Source organism: Anticarsia gemmatalis, chromosome W (genome assembly GCF_050436995.1).
Source record: "Anticarsia gemmatalis isolate Benzon Research Colony breed Stoneville strain chromosome W, ilAntGemm2 primary, whole genome shotgun sequence".
NCBI lineage: Eukaryota > Metazoa > Arthropoda > Insecta > Lepidoptera > Erebidae > Anticarsia > Anticarsia gemmatalis.
In genome coordinates this window covers 12,895,884-12,921,066 of record NC_134775.1, presented here as the reverse complement: position 1 = coordinate 12,921,066, position 25,183 = coordinate 12,895,884, and the positions used below count along the sequence as shown (strand labels likewise).

General features: G+C 38.6%; 1 protein-coding gene and 1 pseudogene across 1 annotated transcript; one reads left to right on the top strand and one right to left on the bottom strand.

The window, feature by feature from the left end:
* LOC142985974 (FH1/FH2 domain-containing protein 3-like) overlaps window positions 1–19,891 on the bottom strand; it is a 68,486-nt pseudogene extending 48,595 nt beyond the window's left edge.
* Window positions 19,892–22,702: 2,811 nt separating this feature from the next.
* On the top strand, window positions 22,703–23,911 carry LOC142985973 (uncharacterized). Its single transcript, XM_076134208.1, has 2 exons — window positions 22,703–23,501; window positions 23,592–23,911. Exons 1-2 carry the CDS (start codon window positions 22,703–22,705, stop codon window positions 23,909–23,911), a joined length of 1,119 nt encoding a protein of 372 aa, XP_075990323.1.
* The last annotated feature ends 1,272 nt before the right edge of the window (window positions 23,912–25,183 follow it).

Here is a 25,183-nt window from a genome sequence, read left to right as displayed (position 1 = left end):
GATTTTTTATGCGTTTTTTTTATTTTTTTTTGGTATTATTTCGTTAATACTACACAATGCAACATGAATATGAAAAAAAATCCGTCGTATTACTGTTTTTCACAAAAAACAGCAATGGATTAAAACAACGTATAAATTCGCTATCAGCTGTGCGCGGCCAACGACACGGTCGACGTCACGCCGCGTACCTACGCGCGCCACACGGACACGATTACGCACACAGCTGTCAGCCTCACACTCACTAGTATGCAGCGTTACTTAGTATTTGTTCTATGTTAAAAATGAAAATTACATAATTATCCCGCTCTCCGATAAAAGGTAAATTCATAAGATTTAAAATGTGTGATATCTTATTATTACACGTACAAATACATACAGAACGACAAAAAATCCTATTGATATTCTTTAGCGCTATAAAAATCTCCAATAAACAATTTAACATGTATTGTCGCTTTGTTCCATTTGTTCTTGCAAATTTCTATTCGATATTTACACGCTCATTCATACTTCATACAAGCGCGGTGCGACTCGAAAAGAAGATGGCCGTAGTGACACGTGACGCCGCGACCGCGCGTGGATGTTACAAAGATGGGATGCGACAAAATGGATGCTAAGTAATTCTCCGGGAATTATGAATTATGATAAGTTAGTTTCTCTGATAAGAATATTAATGGATATTGATTGTTATCATTGTTATGTACCTACATTTTTTATGGTTTAATTAAATAAACGTTTCGTGTTTATTTTATTTACTTTAAGCTGATTTTATGTTATAAATATCAAAGTATTTTAAACTTACATCAATAATGTTTTAATGTTATTTGGTATTTGAATAAAACTACAATGCAACCAGTAACAACTGTGACAAGTAAAAATAGTAATGCCACATCAATATTTTATTGAATCTAATCTCTCGCTGGGATCCTAACTCGTCGCTCGTCACCAAATCGGCGGCGCGCGCGCGGCGGCGGCGCGGAGGGAGCGGGTGGCGCGGGCGAGGGGCGGCGCGAGTGAGCGGAGAGGCGCCGCCGCCGGCGGCTCTCTTGGATTAATAGTTCGAGCAATTCGCTCGCGGAAGACGGAAGCTCTTCACCGGTGTCGTTCGTTATGTCCTATTCGTCGTGTCGTGTGTGAACTGTTGTTTATTATTACTTGTTATTGTTTCGGTTTTGAGTTGTTAGTGTTTTTATTGTTATTATTTTTGTTGTTATTGTTTTCGAAGTGCAGTTGTGTTCGTAAATAGAAAGAAATGTTGATGTGTTATGTATGGTGAAGCACGTGGAAGTGCACGGCGTGCTCTGCACCTGTACGTCCGGATCCAAAGGTACTCAAACACTCGCCTTACACCAGGTATTTGCGTGTTGATAGACATTGATAACAATTTGTTTTAGCACTTTCTTATTATTGGTTACATTTTGCTATTATTGTTTGATTTCACGTAAGCCAAGTAGGTACCTACCTACTTACGATTTTACTATGAGCTATTGTAACATACGGGTCTACTTACGATACCATAAACGATACATAAGATTGTTATCTAATGATAGGGTTGCATACTAGTGAGCGCATAGACGTGGTGGTACGCGTACGTACCTACGACGCGTCGCGACATGTCGTCGCTCAGCGCGCCGCCGCCGCCAGAAATCTCGTAGGCATGCGCGGAGATACATCGCGTTGTTCACTATACATTGAACGCTCAAAAATGACTAACTCGGGAACCAATCATTTCCGAGAAATATCGTTGGAGTAAATTTCGCGCACACAGTGTCACAAACTTACCAGTAAAGTTTTCGGTTAGCTGTCATTTACACCCTGTATATGTATATTATCGTCAATATTTTCATGCGCCCTCAAAATATTCAGTTTTAAATGCAAAAATTATATAGATATGTGGATTTGGAAATTGTATTTTGAACATAAATAAGACTTTGAGGGTTACAGATAGTTTAATTAGGGTTATAGGTAATAAAAAATGATTTTAATTAGGTTAACGTTACCAAGCTATAGATTTATATGATCTTCAAAAGATCGTAATAACCTCAAAAAATATGTTTACCAAATGCTGTAATGGCGTCTCGATCAAGCAGCTCTCAGAGTTGGTTACATCTGCTCTAGCGGCTTAAGCTGTACAAAAGCTCTAGTGTTTGCTGTTGTAGACCTCAAGGTTCTGCAGTTGTGGCATAAGAGTGTTTCAATATAATTGTTTTGGTCGCACACCAGCATTTTACTCGTACTTTTAGGGGTTAGTCGTTGAATATTAAAATAGTTTGAAAGTCAATTTATAGTATGATTCTTTAAAAACAGTTGACAGACTGAACCACCACTGCACCTATGTAAATATATTATGATAATAATTTTAAGCTTTAGCATAAAGGTATATTACTCGGTTGTAGTGCTTTAGGTGCTTTAACATAATTCTGTAATCCCCATGGCTGTAAAAATGTTTCGAATGATACCTTATACATCTATTTGCCGTACAGAAGCCATATAAATATCTGATATAACGCTCAAGGCGCTATTAAAGACCTACGCAACTCTTTTATAGATGAGTAATACACTAGCCCTAAAAAAATCTGTTATAGAACCTAAGGCGCTATAAACGCAACGCATAACTCCGTTTAAACTCCTTTATCTCCTAAAGTCCCCTTATACAGTTAACGGTGTTATAGAAGATTCCATTAACTCAATTATACTTCCTTAGGCTGTCTAGCGATGCAATTACATGCTCATATATCACTATAAGTCATTAGTTTTCTACTAAACGGCTACTGTCCCGCCTAGCTGTTAAAGGGTTTTTTAAATAGCTAGTATACAACTTATAGAGAATTGTACAGCATTTGAACGACTCTTATGCAACTATCAGGCTGTATAACGACTGTATAAGCAGCTTGTGTGCTAGTTGGGTATAGACTGTGTGTTACAGTTTACATAGGCATAGGTTATTGATTTTCTACAAAAAGTAGGAGATTATAATAGGATACTGTACTTAGTTAATGAATAGTAAATAAAAAAACAAAAACTTACTTTAATGCAGCAGTATCATCGTTGTCTTCGTAAAGGAGAACAGCATCGAATATTTGCAGCTGTCTGAGTAGATCCAAGTCAATCCCCTGTTTTGACATGTATAACTGAACAATTTCATCGATTCCTTGGTCCAGCAATGAATCAACTTGATCGTTGTAAAGATCTTTGTCGGGAGCATTATTAAGGCATCTTTTTATTAGTGTCATGGCATATATCAAAAGTTCTGTGTCAGAAGCATCAACATCTTGAAGGATCTTCATTAGGTTGTGCCAGATCTGTCTGTTGTTCGAAGTATCGACAAGAACGATCGCATTACTTAGAATGAGGCAGTTCTTTGCCGTATATTCTGCGAATACCAAAAGGAGCTTTAGTGAGGTTTTGATTATGTGGCGGAATTTGCAGCCAATTTGAGTGTACAGCCATGGGACGCAGCCATCGTGTGCCATCATCATTCCATCTACATACAGAAGAACCTGCAAATTAAACAAAGTATTTTAATTTTACGTAAAATACTGATGTCAATAATAATAATTAATAATATAAATGACTATAATATGTTTTTATCGTATATTTACCTGGCCCATTGCTCTCAGTATGTAGTCTAAGTAATTGTGGTCGGCCATTTTGCCGACCTGAATTAAGCAGTGACCAGACCTTTATTTAAAACAAATTCGTGTACCAAATCCTTGTCCGACTGTAAAATTTGTTTTCAGAGTGAATAGAGCTCTGCGAAGCTCGCGACCCTGAGAATGGAGAAGCCTCTCTGAAATAAAGCAAAATGTCCATTATAGGCAAAGAATTGTCTGTGATGCAGATGATTCAGTGTTTGAGCTGTTCACTCAGAACACTTGGAGATGTAAATAAAACCGCGATTGATAAAATAATACGGATTTATTACTGATGTATAAAAATGATAGTGATTTGAAATGATTGATAATGAGTGATCGCGACGCGGTTTACGTGCACACTGACTTGCATTACATATAAATCGCGCGGCCATGTGAACTGCTGACGTGGACACATTGGATACCGAATCGCTGTACGATGTAACTCGTACATGTTCCCCGACAGCAGATGAGATGATGTATGATGAGTTACAATAATTACTGATAATGATAAGATACATTGAAAAACGAAAACATACTTGTTTGATAAACAATATAATGAAAATAATAGATAAAAAGATAAAATTTAATCAAATTCATGTTTGATTGGCATCGGAGAGTTAGAACAGTCACGATAGAACTTCGCACTGGACTTGGTAAAGAACACTTGGCCTACCGAGGTCTTTCGATCACATTGCACACTTGGCTGCGGCTCAGCCCTTATTTCTACTGCACTGTCTACACTACACTCATCACTGTTATTCTTGGGATCCCGCGAAGCGGTCGCAGCTTGTGACTGGGCTGGGCAGACCCGCCGTAACGCGACGATTCGGCGTCTGCGCCTCCAGAGAAATACCACCATGGCTATGATGACCACGGCAGTCAGAGTGTAACTGATGCTGTAATGATGGATGTCATGTGTTGATAAGACGTCCGGCAATTGATTGGCTTTCTCCTTCATAGCTGTAATTTGTTGGTGTAAATCTTCTAACGTCGCATTTACGTGAAGGTCTGTTACATTGCTCTCACTCTCCAAATACGGCATGGACAAGTTAAATATATGGCTCAGTTGATTGATATTGGGTTTAAGAATATCCGGTTTCACGTTCAAAATATTTGTGTTCCTTTTCTGGGGATATAACGAAAAGTCATCTCCTTTTGCAATACACGTAGAGCCAAGGTTTATAATGCCAGCTTTGCTTAATTGCCTCTTATCGATTCGATCATCACATATAAGTCGTATTTGATAAATATTGCAACAAAAATATAAAAACACTGATGGTTCATTCAATTCCAACCACATATTTTTACAAACAGATTTCATTAGTTTGCATTTACCATCTTCTAATTGGCAAAATTTCTCATCTTTTGATAAATGCATTATGGGCTTCGACAAGTCACATAAGTAGGCGTCGTTATTATGCTTACATCTTTGTATTTCATTCATAAAAATGGACACATATGAATCTCTTTTTAAATTGATACCAATATACTCAGCTATTGGCAACACTCGTACCATACTAAGTTCGAATTGATGTGGAATGGATATTAGCTTGTACATAAAGTAAACATCCCTGGTTATCAAGGGGAATGTGGTTTCAAATATAAAATAATTGTCAGTCATCCTTGCTTTGACTCGTAGCAATTTATAGATATCTCTTATATTTTGAAGGTGACTGATAGGTAGGGTGAGATCCCTGGATAATTGATTAGAGATAACTTTCAACTCACTTTCAAGTTGTTCTGGGTGAAGCAGATGAATACTAAACTGATTGTGGTAAATATCCGTCAAGGTATCTAATAAAGTAGTTTGTATGCTTTTTAAGTTTTGTAGCATAGAAATAGCAGTGATAGAAGCTATTGTAAAATCTTGTGCAAGTGTCAAATTTTGTATTTCTTGCTGTGCATAGTTTGTAGCCTTTTCTAGTTTATTTATATGTTGATTTATGATTTTGTGTTGTTTCGAGATAGTTGTTTGAGTCCTTTTAAGTAGATTATACTCTGCCTCGACAATACTCGTTTGGTTTTTCCATAATTGGGTCATATACTCTTCATTGTGTTGGAGTTGTGAAATATCACGTTCATATTTCTCTGCGAAGCGTTGATCAAGTACACCAAACAGTTCACTCGCGACGTATCCGACTGCATTGATAAGACCGCGCCGGCGCCGACGCTGTCTGGCGTGCGCAGAGAAATGCTGATGTTGCAGTAGCTCATTGTAGTATTTCATTTCACTGTAATCGTGACGTAACTGTAATATTGACATATTACAATATGTATCATGGTTTATTTTCGAACACAGATTATCCAAATATGTTGATAATTTGTTGAATGCTTCAATACCTTCCCAGTAAGGTGCCATGTCAAAGTACGTCACTAAAGTCCATTTATCTCGTATAAGTTGCATCTTGGAAACGGGCTCAAAAAATAATGATTGGTTTGAAGATAAGGTAGTAATGTTAAAAGAACATGATGCGGTTGTGATAATGTTGAAAAATAATATGAACGATAGTGCCAATGAAAGAAAATTCCACCTGGAGCATCTCTTAGGGGTACAGTTAGAAGGTTCAGGGCTTATGATTGGCCTTTTGATAAAACCGTTCTTGGTTTTTAAGGTAACTACTCTTACTAAATTATCCTTTCCCGGATGAAGCTGCGTCACTCGACCCATGGCCCACTTGCCTGGTGGAACATTGTCTTCATGAATAACAACTAAATCCCCAATCTGCATGTTTCTTTTCTTGTTCAACCATTTGCTTCGCGCTGATAATTGCGTTAAATATTAATCCTTCCATCGCTTCCAAACATCTTGCTTCATCTTCGATATCATATGCCACCGGGTTCTGGCATCATGATCGGTTTCTATTATAGTCAATCCTGATCTTCCAGTGAGGAAGTGTGCTGGTGTTAAAAAATCCAGGTCCTCTGGATCTTCCGACAAAGGGCAAAGCGGCCTTGAATTTAAGCACGCCTCTATCTGTGCCAATGTTGTTGCCCACTCTTCAAAGGTCAACTTCTGTTCACCTATAATGCGTTTTATATGATGCTTAAGGCTTCTAACTGCCCTTTCCCACAGGCCGCCTGCGCTTGGCCAGGATGGGGCGTTAAAGTGCCATTGTACGTTGAAATCGGTGATTTCTTTGAAAAAACGATCATCTAAAATTTCTTGTAATTCAAAATATTCCTTTTGTAACATTCTATTTGCTCCAACAAAGTTAGTGCCATTGTCACTGTACAAATGGCGTGGTGCTCCTCTCCTGGCTGACATCCGCCGCAGAGCTGACAAAAATGCAGCGCTTGTGCTGTCTGATACTATTTCGATATGTACTGCTTTTGTTACTAGGCATATGAAAATTACGATATATCCTTTGCTAGTGACTACACCACGGCCTTTGTTTATCTTGACATCTACAAAACCGGTGTAATCGACACCCGTATGATAAAATGGGTGTGCCGGATTGATACGCGCAGCAGGAAGGTCGCCCATAACTTGCGATTGCTTGATTGGATTATGTTTGCAGCATGTAACGCATAATCTCAAATGCTTTTTGACCGCTCTGGTACCGCCTATGATCCAGTACATCTGACGCAAATTTGCCAAGGTCAATCGGACACCGCCATGAAAAGTAAGTTGGTGAGCTTGGTCTATAAGTAGGGTGGTTAATCGGCTATCATAAGGAATAAGAATTGGATGTTTCATATCTGAGGATATATATGCGTTTCGAAGTCGGCCTCCGACTCGTAAGATTCCATCACTATCGATAAGCGGGTTCAAATTTTTAATTTTACTATTTGCCGGTAATTTGCTTTCTTTCAAAAGACACGCTATGTCAGAGGCAAATTCGATTTGCTGTATATGTCTTATAATTATATGTTTAGCGCGACTCAATTCTTGTAATGTGAGATAGGGTCGACGCTCGCCTTTCTTAGTAGGTATACGGAGTATCCATGCAAATATTCGTAAAAGTTTTTGAAATGAACTATACTTGTGCAATAAATAAATAATAATCTCATCGATCTTATTTGATTGAGCTTGAATGGAGTTTACGAGTTTTGGTTTTATTTCGAGATCAGTTTCATATTTAGTCATTGATTGTTGATTTTCCTTAAACGACAGTAGCCAATTCGGACCGTTCCACCACAATGCGTGCTCTTTAAGTTGATAGACAGATAACCCGCGGCTAGCGCAGTCAGCGGGATTTTCGTCAGTTTTAACATATTGCCAACACTCTGCCGGCATGCTTTCCGTTATAGTTTTGACTCGGTTGGCTATAAATGTTTTCCAACGGCTCGGCTCTCCGTGTAACCAACCCAAAGCAGCGGTTGAATCTGTCCAACCGAAAATTTTTAAATTGTGCTCGCTGTAGCATTGCTTTACAGATGTCATTAACTTCGACAACAGATGTGCTCCTAAGAGTTCCAATCTAGGCGTAGAAATTGTTTTGTTACACGGAGTTAAACGTGTTTTGGCTGCCAATAGTGTTACTTTAGTGATATTTGATCTAGTAACTTTGATATATATAACTGCCGCATACGCCTTCAGGGACGCATCGCAAAAGCCATGCAATTGAATTGAGTCATTCTCACAGATACCCAACCATCTTGAAATGCTGATACTATCTATGTCCTTCAATTCATTCCTTAAATTGATCCATTTCTTATTGATCTCTGCAGGCAATTCATCTTCCCAAGACAGTGGAGATGACCATATGCTTTGAAATAAAATTTTCATGCTCGTTGTTATTGGAGCTAGCCATCCAAGTGGGTCAAATAATTTTGAAATATCAGATAGAAGAGATCTCTTTGTAGGAATTCGATCTGATATTTCAATTTTTGATTTAAATGTAAATACATCTTTTTGAGGATTCCAACCTAGACCTAGGGTTTTAGTGGACTCTGCTTGTTTAAACTGATATGTCTGTGGGTTGCATTGATCCTTGCTGAGGTCTGCTAACAACTCCGGTTCATTAGATGTCCATTTTCTGAGGTTGAATCCGCCTGATTGTAAAAGTTGAATCAATTCCGACTTTAATTGCTTTGCTTGTTCTATTGTATAATGGTCACCGCAGTAATCGTCCATGTAAAAACATTCTTCTACAGCTTTCGCAGCTTGTGGATATCGGTGTTTTTCGTCTGACGCGACTTTGCGTAATGTCATTAATGCTAAGAATGGAGCAGCAGTAGTGCCGTAGGTGACCGTGGTTAAATTATACGTTTTAAGAGGATGCTTACTAGACATCCTCCATAACACTTGATGATACTTCTGATCATCGAAATGTACCATAATTTGTCTAAACATCATTTCGATATCACTGATATATGCATATTGATACATGCGCCATTTTAAAAGTAATCTTGCAAGATCTTGCTGTAGGTTTGGCCCTTTGAACATGACGTCATTTAGACTGTGACCACTGCTAGTCTTAGCTGATGCGTTAAAGACAACGCGAAGCTTAGTGGTCACAGCCTCTTGGCGCACGACGGCATGGTGTGGAATGACGTATCCTGCTTCTATCGGGCACCGAGATAGTGTCATATGATTTAATTGTTCATATTGGCCCATGAAAGATTTATAATCCAACGCAAACTGCTCATTTTTGTCGAATTTCTTTTCAAGGCTACGAAACTGCGCCAAGGCCAATGGCCTTGATACGCCCAATTTTTCTTCATAGTCAGGTTTGAATGGGAGACGTACTTCATACCTGCCATTATCCAATCTTTTTGTAGTTGCTAAATAAAAATTCACGCATTCCTGATCTTCAGCGGATAGCTCTGATTGTTCTGCTATATCCTCAATCTCCCAGAATTTACTTAAATCATCGGTATTTAAAACAACATTACACCTATATGTTTGAACATTGCCGCATAAAATCCAGCCAAGGCGTGTCTGTTGCGCTATAGGTTGTGCAGGGCCGGAGTTGATAATACCTTCTAAAATGATTAATGAATACATATCGGCACCACACAGCAAATCGACCGGACGACTTATGTTGTATTCTGGGTCTGCGAGACAAATATTGCTTAAAAACTCCCATGATGGTTTCTTGAAAGTGTAATTTGGCAGACTTTTTATTAAAGTTTGCATAATAACGACCTCAGTTCTAAACTCGTAATCACTGTGATATGCTTTGCAATTCAAATGAAGACTTCCCCTGCACATACTTTCTTTGGCACCTATGCCGGATACCACACCTTTATTTCTTCTCCTTGGCAAGTATAGCCGTTGAGCGGCGCTCTCGGTGATGATGGACACTTGAGAGCCCTGGTCTATCAACGCGCGTAAAGTATGATAGGTGCCATCTGCCGCTTTAACATTTACCAGTGCGGTCGCTAGTAATACTGCACCCGTACCATTCTGAGATACGTGAGAGGCACTTTCATTGTGTTCATCGGTTTGATTATTATTTATCGCAGAATAATGCTCGCCCGAAACCGGCCCTGTACTCCGACTCAATACTGATGAATAAGCCGAATGCAATAATGTATTATGGTTACCGTTGCATTCACGACACCTTGAATTAGAAATGCAATCTTTGTCATTATGGTTGTACAGACAATTTTTGCAGATTTTCAATTTCGCAATTAACTTCATTTTTGCGTCAACTGGCATTCCAAGAAATGATTTACAGTGGAATATTTTATGGTTGCCGCTATTACACACTGAACATTTATTAATTGCGTTAGTATTGAGTTTTGTATAATATGGTTTATTATTTGATATTTGAGTTTGATATGCATTTGGCTTCGGGTATTGAGGTTTCTTGCTAATAAATGATGATTCTTTGTTAAATTTTGGGCGTTGGTAACTGGAACTGCTTAACAACTCGGGTTTCTTTCTAGAAGATTCTAATGATGTAAATTTGGCTTCAAGATAATCTAAAAACTCAGGCAATTTGTATACTTCCCTTGGGTTTTTCATTGTTTCAATAAAATCGTCATGTGTTTCGGGGTCCAATTTTAATGATAACATGTAGACAATTATTGGATCCCAGTTTGATATGTCTATTCCGAGATTCTCTATAGCATGCAAACATTCTTTTGTAGTGTCATGCATTCTTTTGATGTGGGTCAAGGACTTTTGTTGTACGGTTGGAAGGTTCATAATCTTAGCTGCGTATGAGCAAAATATGTGTCTCGGGTTGTCATATCTATGACTAGCTGACCCGCGCAACTTCGCTTGCGTCACCTAAGAGAATGGGTCAATATTTTCCCCGATTTTGTAACATTTTTCGTTGCTTCTCCGCTCCTTATGACTGTAGCGTGATGTTATATAGCCTATAGCCTTCCTCGATAAATGGGCTATCTAACACTGAAAGAATTTTTCAAATCGGACCAGTAGTTCCTGAGATTAGCGCGTTCAAACAAACAAACAAACAAACAAACAAACTCTTCAGCTTTATTATATTAGTATAGATTAAGGATATCCCAACAGGTCTGATAGTTTTCCGAGCTTATTTTTAAATGTTGAATTAGTTTTTCAGCCTCACCTTTCACCTTGCCCTTTAAGAACTGCATTTTTTGTGCAGGAGATAACGACGGGTTATTGTGAATCGTTTCGTAGAAGAGGTCTTTAAATGATAAAAATTGATGAAATGAGCCATTAAAAATAGGCAATTCTACTTTAGGGGTCGACTTTTCTCGGTGAGACGTAGACCAAAGTTTACTGTTTATAGCGTTTTTCATGCTATTGTAAATAGTTTCCTGGTTGGAAAACGTGTCTTCATAGCTTTTATTTCCTCCACAGAGTTCACTATCAATGTCCCAATGGAGTTTGTCAATTGTAGACCAACGCGTTTGGAGATTATTGAGGGCATCTTCGAGTGCCCACTTCTCCGAAATAGCGTCTAAATTAATCGCTGATATTGTGTGATTGAAGGCACGAAAATTGCTTGATTGCTTCCGTAACATTTCATCCACTTTACTGCTAGTTCCACGAGAGGTCGTAGCTTGACTAGTTTGCCCAGCACTCTCGGGATCAAAAGTAGGAGTGCTGGCTTGATTAGTCGGAGTTGCAGACTTACGTTCAACGGGATTGATAAATTTTAGTTGTGGCAGATCCAGTTTGCTACCAGCCGGAAGAGGGCTTCTCTTGCCTGACTCTACACGATAGCGTTCTATCATAGATCTAACGGCCTCGTACGCCTGACGTGTTTGATCTAGTTGATTGCTTGTAAAGTAAGCGTGTGAAGGATCTAGATTTTCACATAAATATTCGTGATTATTTTGATATTCAGTCCAATAGGAAGTTAGGTTCTCTAGCTTACGCTTGATATAATCAGGAGTCTTACGGTCAACTCCGTCTTTTTTAAAGTTTATACCGAGCTTATTGATAGCCTCGGTAATTTGAGCTTGTGTTGCTAAGTACTGGGCTTCCATGATGTTCGATTGATATAAAATATGGAAAGATCTTACTTGATATTCAGCTGATGACTGACTAAGACCGATTCCTGCTCTGGGTCCAATGTTAGGCAATCCTGAGTAATTGTCTCTATTTCACACACTCACTGATTCACTTATATTAATTGGTCTGATTTAGTTCGAATGCACTGTACCACACGAATCAGTCTCTTTACGTCTTAACGTCCACGTGGTTACTGTTCGCAACGTGACGCGGGACGGGAACGAAACCGACACGTGGTCCTCATGCGCAAGGTTAAGGCTCGAAGGACCATAAATGTTTGAGCTGTTCACTCAGAACACTTGGAGATGTAAATAAAACCGCGATTGATAAAATAATACGGATTTATTACTGATGTATAAAAATGATAGTGATTTGAAATGATTGATAATGAGTGATCGCGACGCGGTTTACGTGCACACTGACTTGCATTACATATAAATCGCGCGGCCATGTGAACTGCTGACGTGGACACATTGGATACCGAATCGCTGTACGATGTAACTCGTACATTCAGAATAAATACAATACCTGAATCATCTGCAATAGATTGAAACTTATTATGTCTGTTATCAAATCAGTACGAAATAAAACAAAAGTCCATTGGGTACATCGCAAACCTCGTTCGGAATGATGGGCTACTATGAAACTTGGGATATCGTGACTGAAACAGCTATCCTAAAATGTTTGCCAGAATTTAAAGTTGTCAAATAAATGACTTTGAGTCAGTCAGTTTGCGAGCAGCGAAACGTGCTTTGAAACGTAAATTCCCGTATAAGTAATTAAACAATACTAAACATGGAACGCGAGTACTTTTCCATCTCAAGCAAACAATGTAATTTGATACCACGACGTATTTGAAAATCTATGTATATTTTAATAATTCACAATCATGAATTATTCCTTCAGAAATACATGATGAACATGCCTTCAGAAATCAGATACTAGAAACTACCGCACTCTAGGTGTTAATAGGAATAGCTTATGTGCTTAAACCATAGGTGCTGAACAAATTGTTGCCAAAAGGGGAATTCTCCAATCGATTGTCATATTAATGCGTTTATTTGTTTTAATATTCTAGTGTCAAATAAAAACGGCCTCTTAGATTTGTGCGCCTGTAGACGCGACGGTGATCATTGAAAGTTAAGCCGATTACACTATAACAACATTAAAAAGAATCCCCATAAGCGCTTATTCTAAGAAAATTCAGTACAAAATAAAAATAAAATTTCAAGTAATTGTTTTTATAGCTATTCTGCTGTTCACTGAAAGCTTCAGTGGACTTCAGCGGAGGTGTATAATATATGAAACGGAATTCCACCAATATAATAAGGGGCGAGTGGGTTCGAATTTTTAAATGGACCCAATTCGGTACTCCGAGTAGTATTATGGGAATAAATTTTGTATTTCGTGAATTGCAACTATAATTAAGTGAGTAAACCTGAATCCTGGTAATTATTAGTCTTGAATTATTTCCCCGTAAGTGTGGGAGTGTTTTTTTTTTTTATTTTACCAGCCGTTTTAATTTAGGTTTTGAGGAATCACAGCTTACCAATAATGGAGTGAACTCGCACCGACAGCTGCGTCCGAAGCACCAGCGCATTTTTACGGCTGAAAAAGAAAATATTTTATTAATATTCTGCCTATATTAATATAAGTACGTATAAAATTGTACCCTGTTCACTCTGAATATAGATTTAAACAGAATATTATTTGAAACCCAGTATTATTTTCACATGTGAGGGCTTGCACACACTTTGCTTATAAATATAGCTGCAAATATTGTGAGCTCTATAAATGCGATTACTATGAATTTCCACTGGACCTAATACTTACATATAATACATATGTATGTATAATGATGATGATGATGATGTATAATATTAAGCATCTTCAAAACATAACAATAGTCGATACAGTATACATTAACTGTAGAAGTTTGGTAGGTTAATTAAAAAATTGTAACCAGCCTTATGTGTTTTACATACTTTATTTATTATTCTGTAATCAATTAAGATACAAACTGAAAATCAGTAATAAAAATAGTAGTTTACAATGACTACCGGCAGATGGTAACTGTATATACGTTTAGCAGAAATATATTTAATATAAATTCTTCCTCCATAAATTCAGAATTTAAAAATATCTTGTTGTGTGGGTTCCAATCAGTAGAATACAAAATATCATATTTATTCATTTTTATACTAAAAAAATATTTCTCTCCTTAAGCTTAACATTAAAAATCCAAGAAGAAAAGATTTAATGCTTTTCTACCACCTCCACTATCGTAGAATCTTTTCGCAGAAGAGAAAATAAGGATACACGTGAAAAACATATTTTTCGTTACATGCTACTTGTAGTTAATTCAATTAAATATCTTGAGCCCTATATTTTTATAAAATTCGATACAAAATATTACTGGGATTTCTGTGAATTTTCGTGCAAGAAAAATATTAAAACAATAAACAAATTCGAAGAACGTCTAACTATGTTTAAGTAGTTAGTTCAATTGTTTTTGGTTATCTTTTGATGCGTTGTGACTAGAGTACAATACACTTGCGTGACTTTGAGCTTACATTAATTTAGTCCACGTGAATTTCGTTCACTGTTCATATTCTTGGAAATTGCTACCTGTTTATCGGGTTTAGGCTTAACATAAACCAACAAAGCGAAACTAAATTAACGAGAAAATGGTGAAAAACATTTTTAACCTTATAAACAAAGACAGCGATATATATTTTTTAAGTATATGTCTCTGTATTCGTTTATGTGGCGTCGTAGTTCCATAAAATGTTTTTTTTCTTAAACTACTGTAACGAGATCATTCTTTGGTTGGTAAAATAAGAAAGTAGAAATAGTTTAAAAATAATTAAAAAATTGTTAAAACCGACTTTCACAGCATCAATGATTTGGGTATTATAAAATATGTATCAAAATCAAAATCAAATCATTTATTCATTTAGGTCAAATATTGACACTTATGATAGTCGTTACAATTACTGAATCTACCACTAGCTCGGAAAGGAGGAAGAGCCTTATGAGAAGAGCTAGCGAGAAACTCACGGCCACTCTTTTCAATCGCCAAAAAGTTTTACAATGTGGTTGATACAATAATTGATCATGCGAGGAGCTGCCAACAATCAGCGATATAGACTAAACGTCAATTAAGTTAAATGAACATAGCTAGGTTATTTATTAGTCTCTGATCATACCGTATGTTGGGAGCACCTACTAGCATGTGATAATAAGAATATGGGCAGCAAGTGAGCACACTGGTTGTGAACATTATAAAAGAAAAAAGTGACAGTTTTATGAATAACATCAAATTGTACGTAACATCACCTATTTGCATCATTAATTGCCCATATTTTACAATATTTAGACCTACTGCTACTGAGTTTATACAATTTATAGCAAAGTTCCCTAATTTCAAAGAATCCTAATCAAGCGAGCGACTAATCCCAAGAGCTATTGTCGTTTAGATACTCATCAATTCTGTAATAAGCTTTCCTAACGAGATGTTCCTTAACAGCAACTTTGAATTTTGGCAGGGGTAAATCCATGATGTGCTTTGGAAGCTTGTTGAAGAAACGAATGCCGAGACCTACAAACGAATTGTGCACCTTGTGTAAACGATGATGGGGACCTACTAATTTGTGTCTGTTTCTAGTGTTGTAATTGTGTCTATCGCTATTTGTTGCGAAAGTCCCTAAATTTTGTTTTATATACAACAAGTTTGCAAGCACATACTGTGATGACACCGTCAGTATCCCTATCTGCCCAAAAAGCTCTCTCAAGGAGTCTCGCGCTCCTAAACTATAAATTGCACGGATAGCTCTTTTTTGAAGGACAAAAATAACATCTATATCAGCAGCCTTACCCCACAGTAATATACCGTAAGACATGACGCTGTGAAAATAACTAAAGTAAACCAGTCTTGCCGCATCCACACCAGCAAACTGTCTTACTTTTCTGATTGCGTACGCGGCGGAGCTGAGTCTCCCCGAGAGATGCGCTATTTGAGTGCCCCATTGGAGCTTGCTATCCAGACTGATACCTAAAAAAGTTGCCGAATCTACCAAATCGATAGTTCGCCCATTTACGACTATGTTAGTACCTAAATTCCTCGCGTTGGGCATAGTGAACCTAATGCACTTAGTTTTGTTAGAATTTAATAACAGATTATTACAAGTGAACCAGTTGTGGACCTGTTCAAGAATACTATTGATATCAATAAAACAAGACTTCGAACGATCTACTTTAAAAATGAGTGAAGTGTCATCTGCAAATAATATAATATCACATAAGTCCTGCACCTGAAAGGGGAGATCGTTTATATATACGAGAAAAAGAAACGGACCGAGTATCGAACCCTGAGGCACGCCGAGAGAAACAGCTGAACCTGAAGACCTTACACCATTGATATCTACTCGTTGAATCCTATTACTCAAATATGACGCAAGTAAATCGAGCGCTGTATCCCTAATTCCGTAGTGGTTTAGTTTCCTAAGGAGCGTATTATGTTGGACACAGTCAAATGCTTTGGAGAGATCGCAGAACACCCCAATGGCGTCCTGGGATGTCTCCCAAGCATCATAGATATGCTTGACGAGCGAAATACCTGCATCGATTGTTGACCTACCCTTTGTGAAACCATACTGTTTACCATGAAATAGCTGATTCGAGTTAAAGTGACTTTCGAGCTGCTCTAATATGACCTTTTCGAAGATTTTGCTAACCGCAGGCAAGATGGAAATGGGCCTGAAATTGCTGGGCTCACTCTTAGATCCCTTCTTAAAGAGTGGTACTACTTTACTGTGTTTCATTAAGTCCGGAAACACACCAGCATCTACGCACCTATTAAATATTAAAGCCAAATGGGGGGCTATTTCCAGGATGATACTTTCTACTAATTTAACAGAGATGCCCCAGAGGTCAGGTGTTTTTTTGGAGTTGAGCGACCTAAAAGCCTTAACTACATCATTAGAGTTGATATGTTTGAAGAAAAAAACACTACCACACTCTTCTACACTATTTCGAAGTAAACATTCTGCCTTGGCAGGACAGGAATTCAAGGAGCTAGTTGTAGCTGTGGGAATATCAGCGAAGAAAGTATTGAACGCCTGAGCAACCTCTAAGTTGTTGGTGATAATCGTGTCATTTACTTTCAGTTCAAAATTATTTTCGCGCTGGATAGCACGACCTGTTTCGTTGTTAATGATATTCCATGTGGTTTTGATCGTATTGTCTGAGTTTTTAATTTTGTTGCTTAAGTGTAAGGATTTAGCAGCAACACAAGTTCTCTTAAAAATTTTTGAATAGTTCCTAACGTATTCAAGAAATTTAGGATTAAAATTGAACTGTTTCATGGAATAAAGCTCATACAACCTAGCTCTACTTTTATAAATACCTGCTGTCGCCCAATCGCAAAATTTGAGTTTCCTATTGTTATCTAGTATGGTTTTCTCTTTGAAGATAGTTTTGAACTTGGATTCAATAATGTTGAATAACGATGTGTAAAGGTTATCCGGGTGTTCTTCGGTGTCGTCTAACTTCGTCATAGCACTAGCTATCTCACTATTAAATAATACTAAACGATCCCTAGTAATAGGCCTACAAGTAATTTTCTTTAACCTATTATCTACCCTAACAGGAAATATAGCCTTCTGTCCACAATGGTCCGATGTTAATTCACTTAAGATTTCCCTACCTAAGCATTCGCAGTTGCAGAATATATTGTCCAAGCATGTAGCAGAATGTGCAGTGATTCTAGTGGGCTCATTAAATAAAAAAACTAAATTAAATGATTTAAATAATGACTTAAGTCTCGTACTAGTCGAAGATTGCTCAAGTAAATTTACATTAAAATCACCACACACTACTACATACTTGTTGCTTATACTTAAACGCTTTAATATGTCCTCCATTATCGACTCAAATAAAGTAAACTCACTATTTGGTGGTCTATATATACAAACTACTATGTGTCGCTCTAACTCGACACAGGAAACCTCAGCCGTGCGTTCTATTGACAAATTAACTATGTCCCTACGTTCTTTACATTTAATACTGTTAGCTACCATAATCAGTGAACCACCATGTCTAGCTTTGTTCCTAATATACGCACTAATAATTGTATAAAACTCATTGTTTATTGCTATTTGTTCCGTGTGTAGCCAATGCTCAGTCACACAGAAAATACCTACATTATGTTTTTGTAAAAACAATTCTACTTCTAATTCCTTGCTGGATAAACCTTGTATGTTTTGATGTACTAAATTTAATGAGCCTAGCTGTTTATCCATTGTCCTACCTGTCAGTTTAAAGAATCGGATACATTATTCGTAACCTTGTCGCTAACTACACTATCTATACATTTAATCACAGTATTGTTAGAATAACTACACAATACTGGGTCGTCCCTTAACCTAAACTGCGTTATAGCACCTATAACTGTGTTAATATTATAAGCTAACAATGTAGCAATTTGTCGTTTGTCCGAACTATTAAGAAACATAGTTTCTTGAGTATAAATAAAACTACTAATAAACTTATTAGTGTCAAAAAACAATAACTTATCACTATGATAAGATGTCATTAAATGTAATTGATTATTCAACCTATGTATACGCCTATTTTCCCTTTCTGTAAGAGATTGTGAGTACGGGAATGCGCAGATAATTAATTTACCTAAATCTAATTGCAATAAACTGCTAATACTATCAATAATATCAGTTTTATCTAAACCTAAACTATCACCTATCAGTAAAACTACTGTTGTATTTATATCTAAGCGAGTGTTCCTAATTCTATCTACTATTTGATTTAATTTGAGGTTATGGTAACAGTTATTTTTAAAACTACAATGTAAGTTGTTGTTTATTATAGGTCCTAAGTTAATGCCTAACTTATCTGAGAACATAGCTACTCTGTTCTTTGTGTTAAGATCTATAAAGGAAGAGGGAATACAGTCAGATGAGTCGGTCAGTAAAGTCTCAGTACCTAAACTAATTTGAGAAGGTTCTAACTGTTCTAAGTCACAAGGGGGTCCCTGAGACTGAGAACACCTAGTGCATGGAGTGCTATCAGCTAAGGCCCTAACACGCTCTAAATTTTCCCTGCCAACTTTAGCAATCTCATCGTATTTTAGTATGTAATCATGAGTTTCACGTTCATAATCTAAGGTAATTTTTGTTAATTTAGATTCTAGGTATGAGATTTGTGACTTAAGGTCAAGAGTGTGTCTGTCATACATTAGCCTACTGGAGATGAGTTCTTCACTACAACTATTGACTTCTAAAACTAGTTCCCTACGTTCCTCAATCAAATCTTTATTTGATTTAACCAATAATCTAAGTTTGTTAAATTTCTTGAGTTTTAATTCGAATTTTTTAATTATCTTACTAATTCTAGTGAATTTCCTAAACTTTTTATTGCTTCTAACTCTAGTTAACAAAGATTTACAACCTATAAGCTCAGAATACAAATGATGAGTTGCACTACTGTCAAATGATTGTATTGACCGTTCCAATGAGATGATCTTAGTGTGGGCTTCATGCAGGCTTGTCTCTAGCTCATTTATGCGGCTCAGAGACCACTCATAGGTCTCATTACAGCTGCCAAATGAGCTAACTTCGTGTTGTAGCCTGTCCCGCTGATCCAGTAAGTCCATATTTTCAATATGGAGCTCAGCAAGTTCCCCCTTCAGTGATACAACCTTGTGGTTAACCTCGCTGATCTCTTCTTCACAGTCAACACGCTCCCTCAACAGCAGGCTGTTCTCATCTTTGCACTTCTTGAGCTCGAGCAGAGCAAGTTTAAGCTTGTTCTCAGTATCCTTTGCTGTTGCCTTCCTGGTCATCATGGTTGATATTAACAACAAAGGATCTGAAATGTTATAAAGGAAGTTGAGAGATATAGCAGAATATAGAGAGAATTAGTTGGGGAAAGTTAGTATTTATTGAGATGGTCTATGTTAGTATTGTTAATAGTTCTAGAAGAAATATACACAAAGTAACTAACAAAAGAAAGAGGAAAACACAGATAAAGATATAGGGGATAAATAATAAGGGGTTAGTTGGACCTTGCAGTTAAAAATAATATATAATTACAATGATATTACACAATGTTTTTTAAGTGGGTAGGTTTAGACCAAAAAAATTAATAAAATAAAAAAACTATAGCGTTGCAGTTAGTAGGAAACCTAACAATTAGACTCTTACAATACTAATTAAACTGAATGGTATAAGGGCAATAAGCTACAATGGAAGAATATAACACTGAATCAGTGCTGCGTTGATTCAATGTTGAAGAGTATGGCGGTAGTGAGCCTGAATATGCTACACTTTATCTAGCGGATTTTAGATATATCTAAGAAGTCTATAATAACAAGCGATACGAAATACTCCCTGTATTTATCAAACACTTATTCCTTGTTTGAATTTGAAATACGTTGACGCCTTGACACTTGGTTGGCGTAATTATATTGTTGTCTTAATCACACTTTTTCATCTTGATTGACTATTATATTAGCAGAAGACAACCTAATTGCACTTATTTACAACTTTTAGACACAATTATTGACAAATACGTAATAAATAAATAAAAATCGAATTTTAAAACTGAGAGCAAAAAATTTCAAGTCACTACACCAGTGTTGCCAACCTTCAATGTAGTTATTGAGTACCTAGTTCTAAGGGTCTAGATTGTCTCGCAAGCAAGGTGTCCTAATTGAACCTTATAGACGGCTCATTCTCGGCGTATTGTAGCAACGTCACTTAATTAAAACATTTTCTTTTACTGTTTATCGCTTCCCAACAGATCTTAAAATGACACAACGTAAATATTGTAACAACGAGATTTTTATTCTTCATCCGTAAGCAATGTGGACATAAGAAGAAACGTGCAATATTGTGCACCGAAAGGATTAAGTGTTTTTACATCCTCTTATATTTACATGGTACTTTTGATCAATGATATGAAAATTAAACATACCATTCGTTTTGAGAATCCAGAATATTATTTCCATAAAGTTTGTGTGGAAACGAGGAGACAAATATTTATTATTAAACCGACATGCCAGCGATAATATTGGTTTTTTAAAATTACGTATGGGTTATTTTAATTATTCGGTGTCACTGAAAAATGTGACGAATTCAGATTTAATGGATGGAATTTTTCTATTATTTTATGTTATTGATGGGCTTTGGCTTCAAACATCAGAACAGGTAAGGTTTTATGTATGTTCGAAAATGTAATTGAATGCGCGAACGCACTTATAAAAAACTAACAGACGATTTTAGACTGTTGTAAGTTTATAAAGTTATAGGATTCTAAACTAACTCTGACTAAAAGAAAAATGAAATACCTACATCATATAAAAAATGCTAAAAGTAAAAAAGAGATTTCTATTTATTCTCTTCAGATGTATTTTGATTCTATCGAGATCTTACAAAAATCATGTAACGGTACAAGTATTTGCTGGTACGTGTTCAAAATACTTCCTAAAACGCCCATTAGAGACGCCGATCAGATTCTCATACAAAATTTTTCAATTACAAGTCGGTTGTCGGTCCTTAATAGTAGTAAGAATCAAGCCTTTAAAAACCTACTCGAAAAGTACGCCTATAACTAGAAAAAAAGCAACTGTCTCAAAATTTAATCATTGTTTAATATCTATGTCCGACTGATGAAAATTCGCACTTTAAACCATTTCGCTAAAGACGCTCGGAGAGATATAATACATAAGATTCGATACGCAGAAGACGTAAAGATTGGTATGGATACGTGGCACGTATACTTAAAGATTTTAAGTTTACACTAATGGCAGTGAGACTCGTAGAAGAAGTCTTCTCACGCTTCAGGGAGCCTCAGCCAGGCCTTAGTCGAATTTCCAAGCAACGGCTTCAATTATTTTCTTAGTGGACATTAATATATCTACGTCGTGATGCTTTATGCTCTTTCTGTCTTCATATTTTTTTGTCACTTTTACTTGTTTTGGCAAAACGCGTGAGCCACCTTTTTAAAGTCATGCGAGGCTTATTACGGATTAAAGTTCTATATTATGTTTTATTTTCTTAGACTCACACAGCACTGGTTTTATAGTAGCTAAATATCGGATGAATTCAGGTGCTACGTCGAACAAATTTCCGAAAAAAAATTGTTTAATTGGAATAGAGTCATTTTTCCGAGGTAAAAAGTAGCCTATGTCCTTTCTCGGGTATTAAAATATCTCCATACCAAATTTCATGCAAATTGGTTCAGTAGTTTAGGCGTGATTGAGTAACAGACAGACAGACACGCTTCTCGGACTGGAACCGACTTCGATACGATTCGATACAGCGAGAGTTCTACAGTTCATTCAACTGTGTAAAAACAGGACAGATAATGTCAACTACAAAAGGACGATCAGAAACACAGTAAAGGACCCGAACTGGAATCAAACAACAAAGAGAGAGGTGGTCAAGAAGACAACTTCCTTACTCAGCTACGACAAGATTATTCCGGTAACAGCTGAAACGCTCAAGAAAGCGGAAGAAGCCTTCACAACAGAAATAGAAGACTTAAAAGACAACAAACCGATCAACAAAGAAAGCCGTCTACATCATCTAAGTGTCGAGCTGACCAACGACGTCATCAGACTCAGGAGTCGAATCGACGCGATAGCAAAAGCCCTATGGTGTTAGACGGAAACCATCCGACCGTAAAGTTATGGGTCAACTCAGTACATCGACAGTTACATCACGCCGGAGTTGAAGCTACAGTAAACGAGTACAGACAACAATACTGGGTGATACGTATTCGTCCAGTGACCCGAGCTATACTGAAGAGATGCCTGTTCTATAGAATGAAGACACAAGTGCCGCCACACCCAAGGACCGGAGACATGCCAGCCTGTCGCCTTGCGCATCACCGACGACCCTTCACGTATACAGGCGTAGACTACTTCGGACCACTCTCGATAGCTGTTGGCAGAACAAGACAGAAGAGATACGTTGCAATCTTCACGTGTCTCACCACACGAGCTGTACATCTAGAAATAGCGGGTTCACTCACAACCGACTCTGCTATTATGGCGTTACAAAGGATTATTGCGCGACGTGGATGTCCAACGGAAATCTGGTCGGACAACGGTACCAACCTGAAGGGAGCAGACAAGGAACTCAGACAAGCAATCGACGCAGGGACAGCGCGGGAAGTATCGAAGAGGACGATCTCCTGGCGCTACATACCCCCCGGTGCACCATTTATGGGCGGCGCATGGGAGAGATTAGTGAGGTCAGTCAAAGTAGCCCTCACAGTGACACTACACGAGCGAAACCCTACAGAGGAAGTCCTGTCTACTCTACTGAGCGAAGCCGAATACACCGTGAATAGCCGACCGCTGACTCACGTATCAGTTAGCGCAGAAGACCCTGAAGCTCTTACGCCCAACCACTTCCTATTAGGAGGACCCGGCCGAGTACCACAACCCGGTACATTCACAGAACGAGACGAACTTTCAACATCAAAATGACGAGCAGCGCAACGACTAGCAGATGTCTTCTGGACACGTTGGCTCAAAGAATATCTACCGGAACTTCAAAACCGGTGGGAGCCACACGGACGCGAACCTGCAGTACACATATACGATCTGGTGCAGGTCGTTGACCCTAACCTGCCACGCAACATCTGGCTACGAGGACGCGTGACAACCGTCTACCCAGGCCCGGACAACATCGTGAGGACCGTGGACATCCTGACCAAAGGAGGAGTTCTTCGCCGACCCGTCCGCAAGTTGGTGATATTGCCGCTGAAGGGAGACGACGCACCACCGACAGAAGATGCGACAACCTCGCACGGCGGGAGAGATGTGCGGGATGGCGCCACTCAGCTCGTCACTTAAGCGTTTAGATTTAAGAATTGTTTATTAGTTTTAAGATTCGACTGATTTATATTTTTCTTAGTTAGATTAGGGTATAGGATTGTAAATATATATAGTTTTATTAAGGAAATGTATAGTTATAAGCCAAAAATTGTAAAATAAAGTAGGTGGCTCTCACCACGGTAAAGTTCCGCAGTACTTAAGCTTAGGACAATGTGAGTGGCTCTCGCCACGGTAAAGTTCCGAGGTAGCTAAGCTTATGTCACAAAATTCTTACTGGAATCCATTTGGTTAAAAATTCCGCGATTCTAATTGGTTTAATTTTAGTGGCCAATAAGAAGGCCTACATTTTTATTGTAGTATAAATATCATGGCATTTTGTACTACGACACACATGGCGATGATCGAGAAGAAGAGGAGGCTGCGAAGGCTATGGCAGAACACCAGATGCCCGACACTGAAGACCGAGCTCAACGCTCTGGTAGCGAAGATCTCTGCGGCGTTGGAGACCCAAGCCGCAGAGTCGTGGCAACGCACCATCGAGCGAGTCGGCGAAGACTGGTCGGGCATCCACCGCTTGTGCCGCCGTCTCTCCGGGAAGCCATCCCCGATCCGCCCCCTGCTGGCAGGTGACGGCACCCCACGTTACCGAGCCGAGGACCGGGCGGAGATATTCGCCGAATTCCTGGAGGGACAATTCCAGCCGAACCCAGCCGTCAACGCGCAGCACGCAGCCGACATTGAGCAGCTTGTGAAGACGTACATGGAGCAGCCCGTGGCCCCGACAGAGGACGCCATCGCCTTTTCCCCTGGCCAAGTCCGGCGCATGATACGCCGACTTCCACTGCGAAAGGCCCCTGGACCCGACCGGATCTCCAACGAGGCGCTGCGTCACCTCCCAATGCGAGCGATCGCGGGGGTGACGCGCCTATTCAACGGCATACTGCGGATCGGTCACTTTCCCGCCGCATGGAAGCTCGGCAGAGTCATCATGCTGCCGAAGCCGGGGAAAAACATCCTGCTGCCGGGTAGCTACAGACCCATCACGCTGCTCCCGAACATCTCCAAGCTGTTCGAAAAACTGCTGCTGCCACACCTCGTCCCGCACATCAAGCCACGCGAGGAGCAGTTCGGCTTTAGGGCCGAACACTCGACGACGCACCAGCTCATGAGGGTACTGCACGACCTCGCGGCTGCTCGCAACAAGCGCGAGCGAGCCGCTGCAGTATTCCTCGATATGGAGAAGGCCTTCGACCGCGTCTGGCACGCCGGTCTCATCCACAAGCTGTCCAC

Coding starts and splice junctions, on each gene's coding strand:
- LOC142985973 (XM_076134208.1), top strand. CDS start 22,703: ATGGTGTTAGACGGAAACCATCCGACCGTAAAGTTATGGGTCAACTCA. Junction 23,502..23,591: donor CGGCCGAGTACCACAACCCG/GTACATTCACAG, acceptor GTTGGCTCAAAG/AATATCTACCGGAACTTCAA.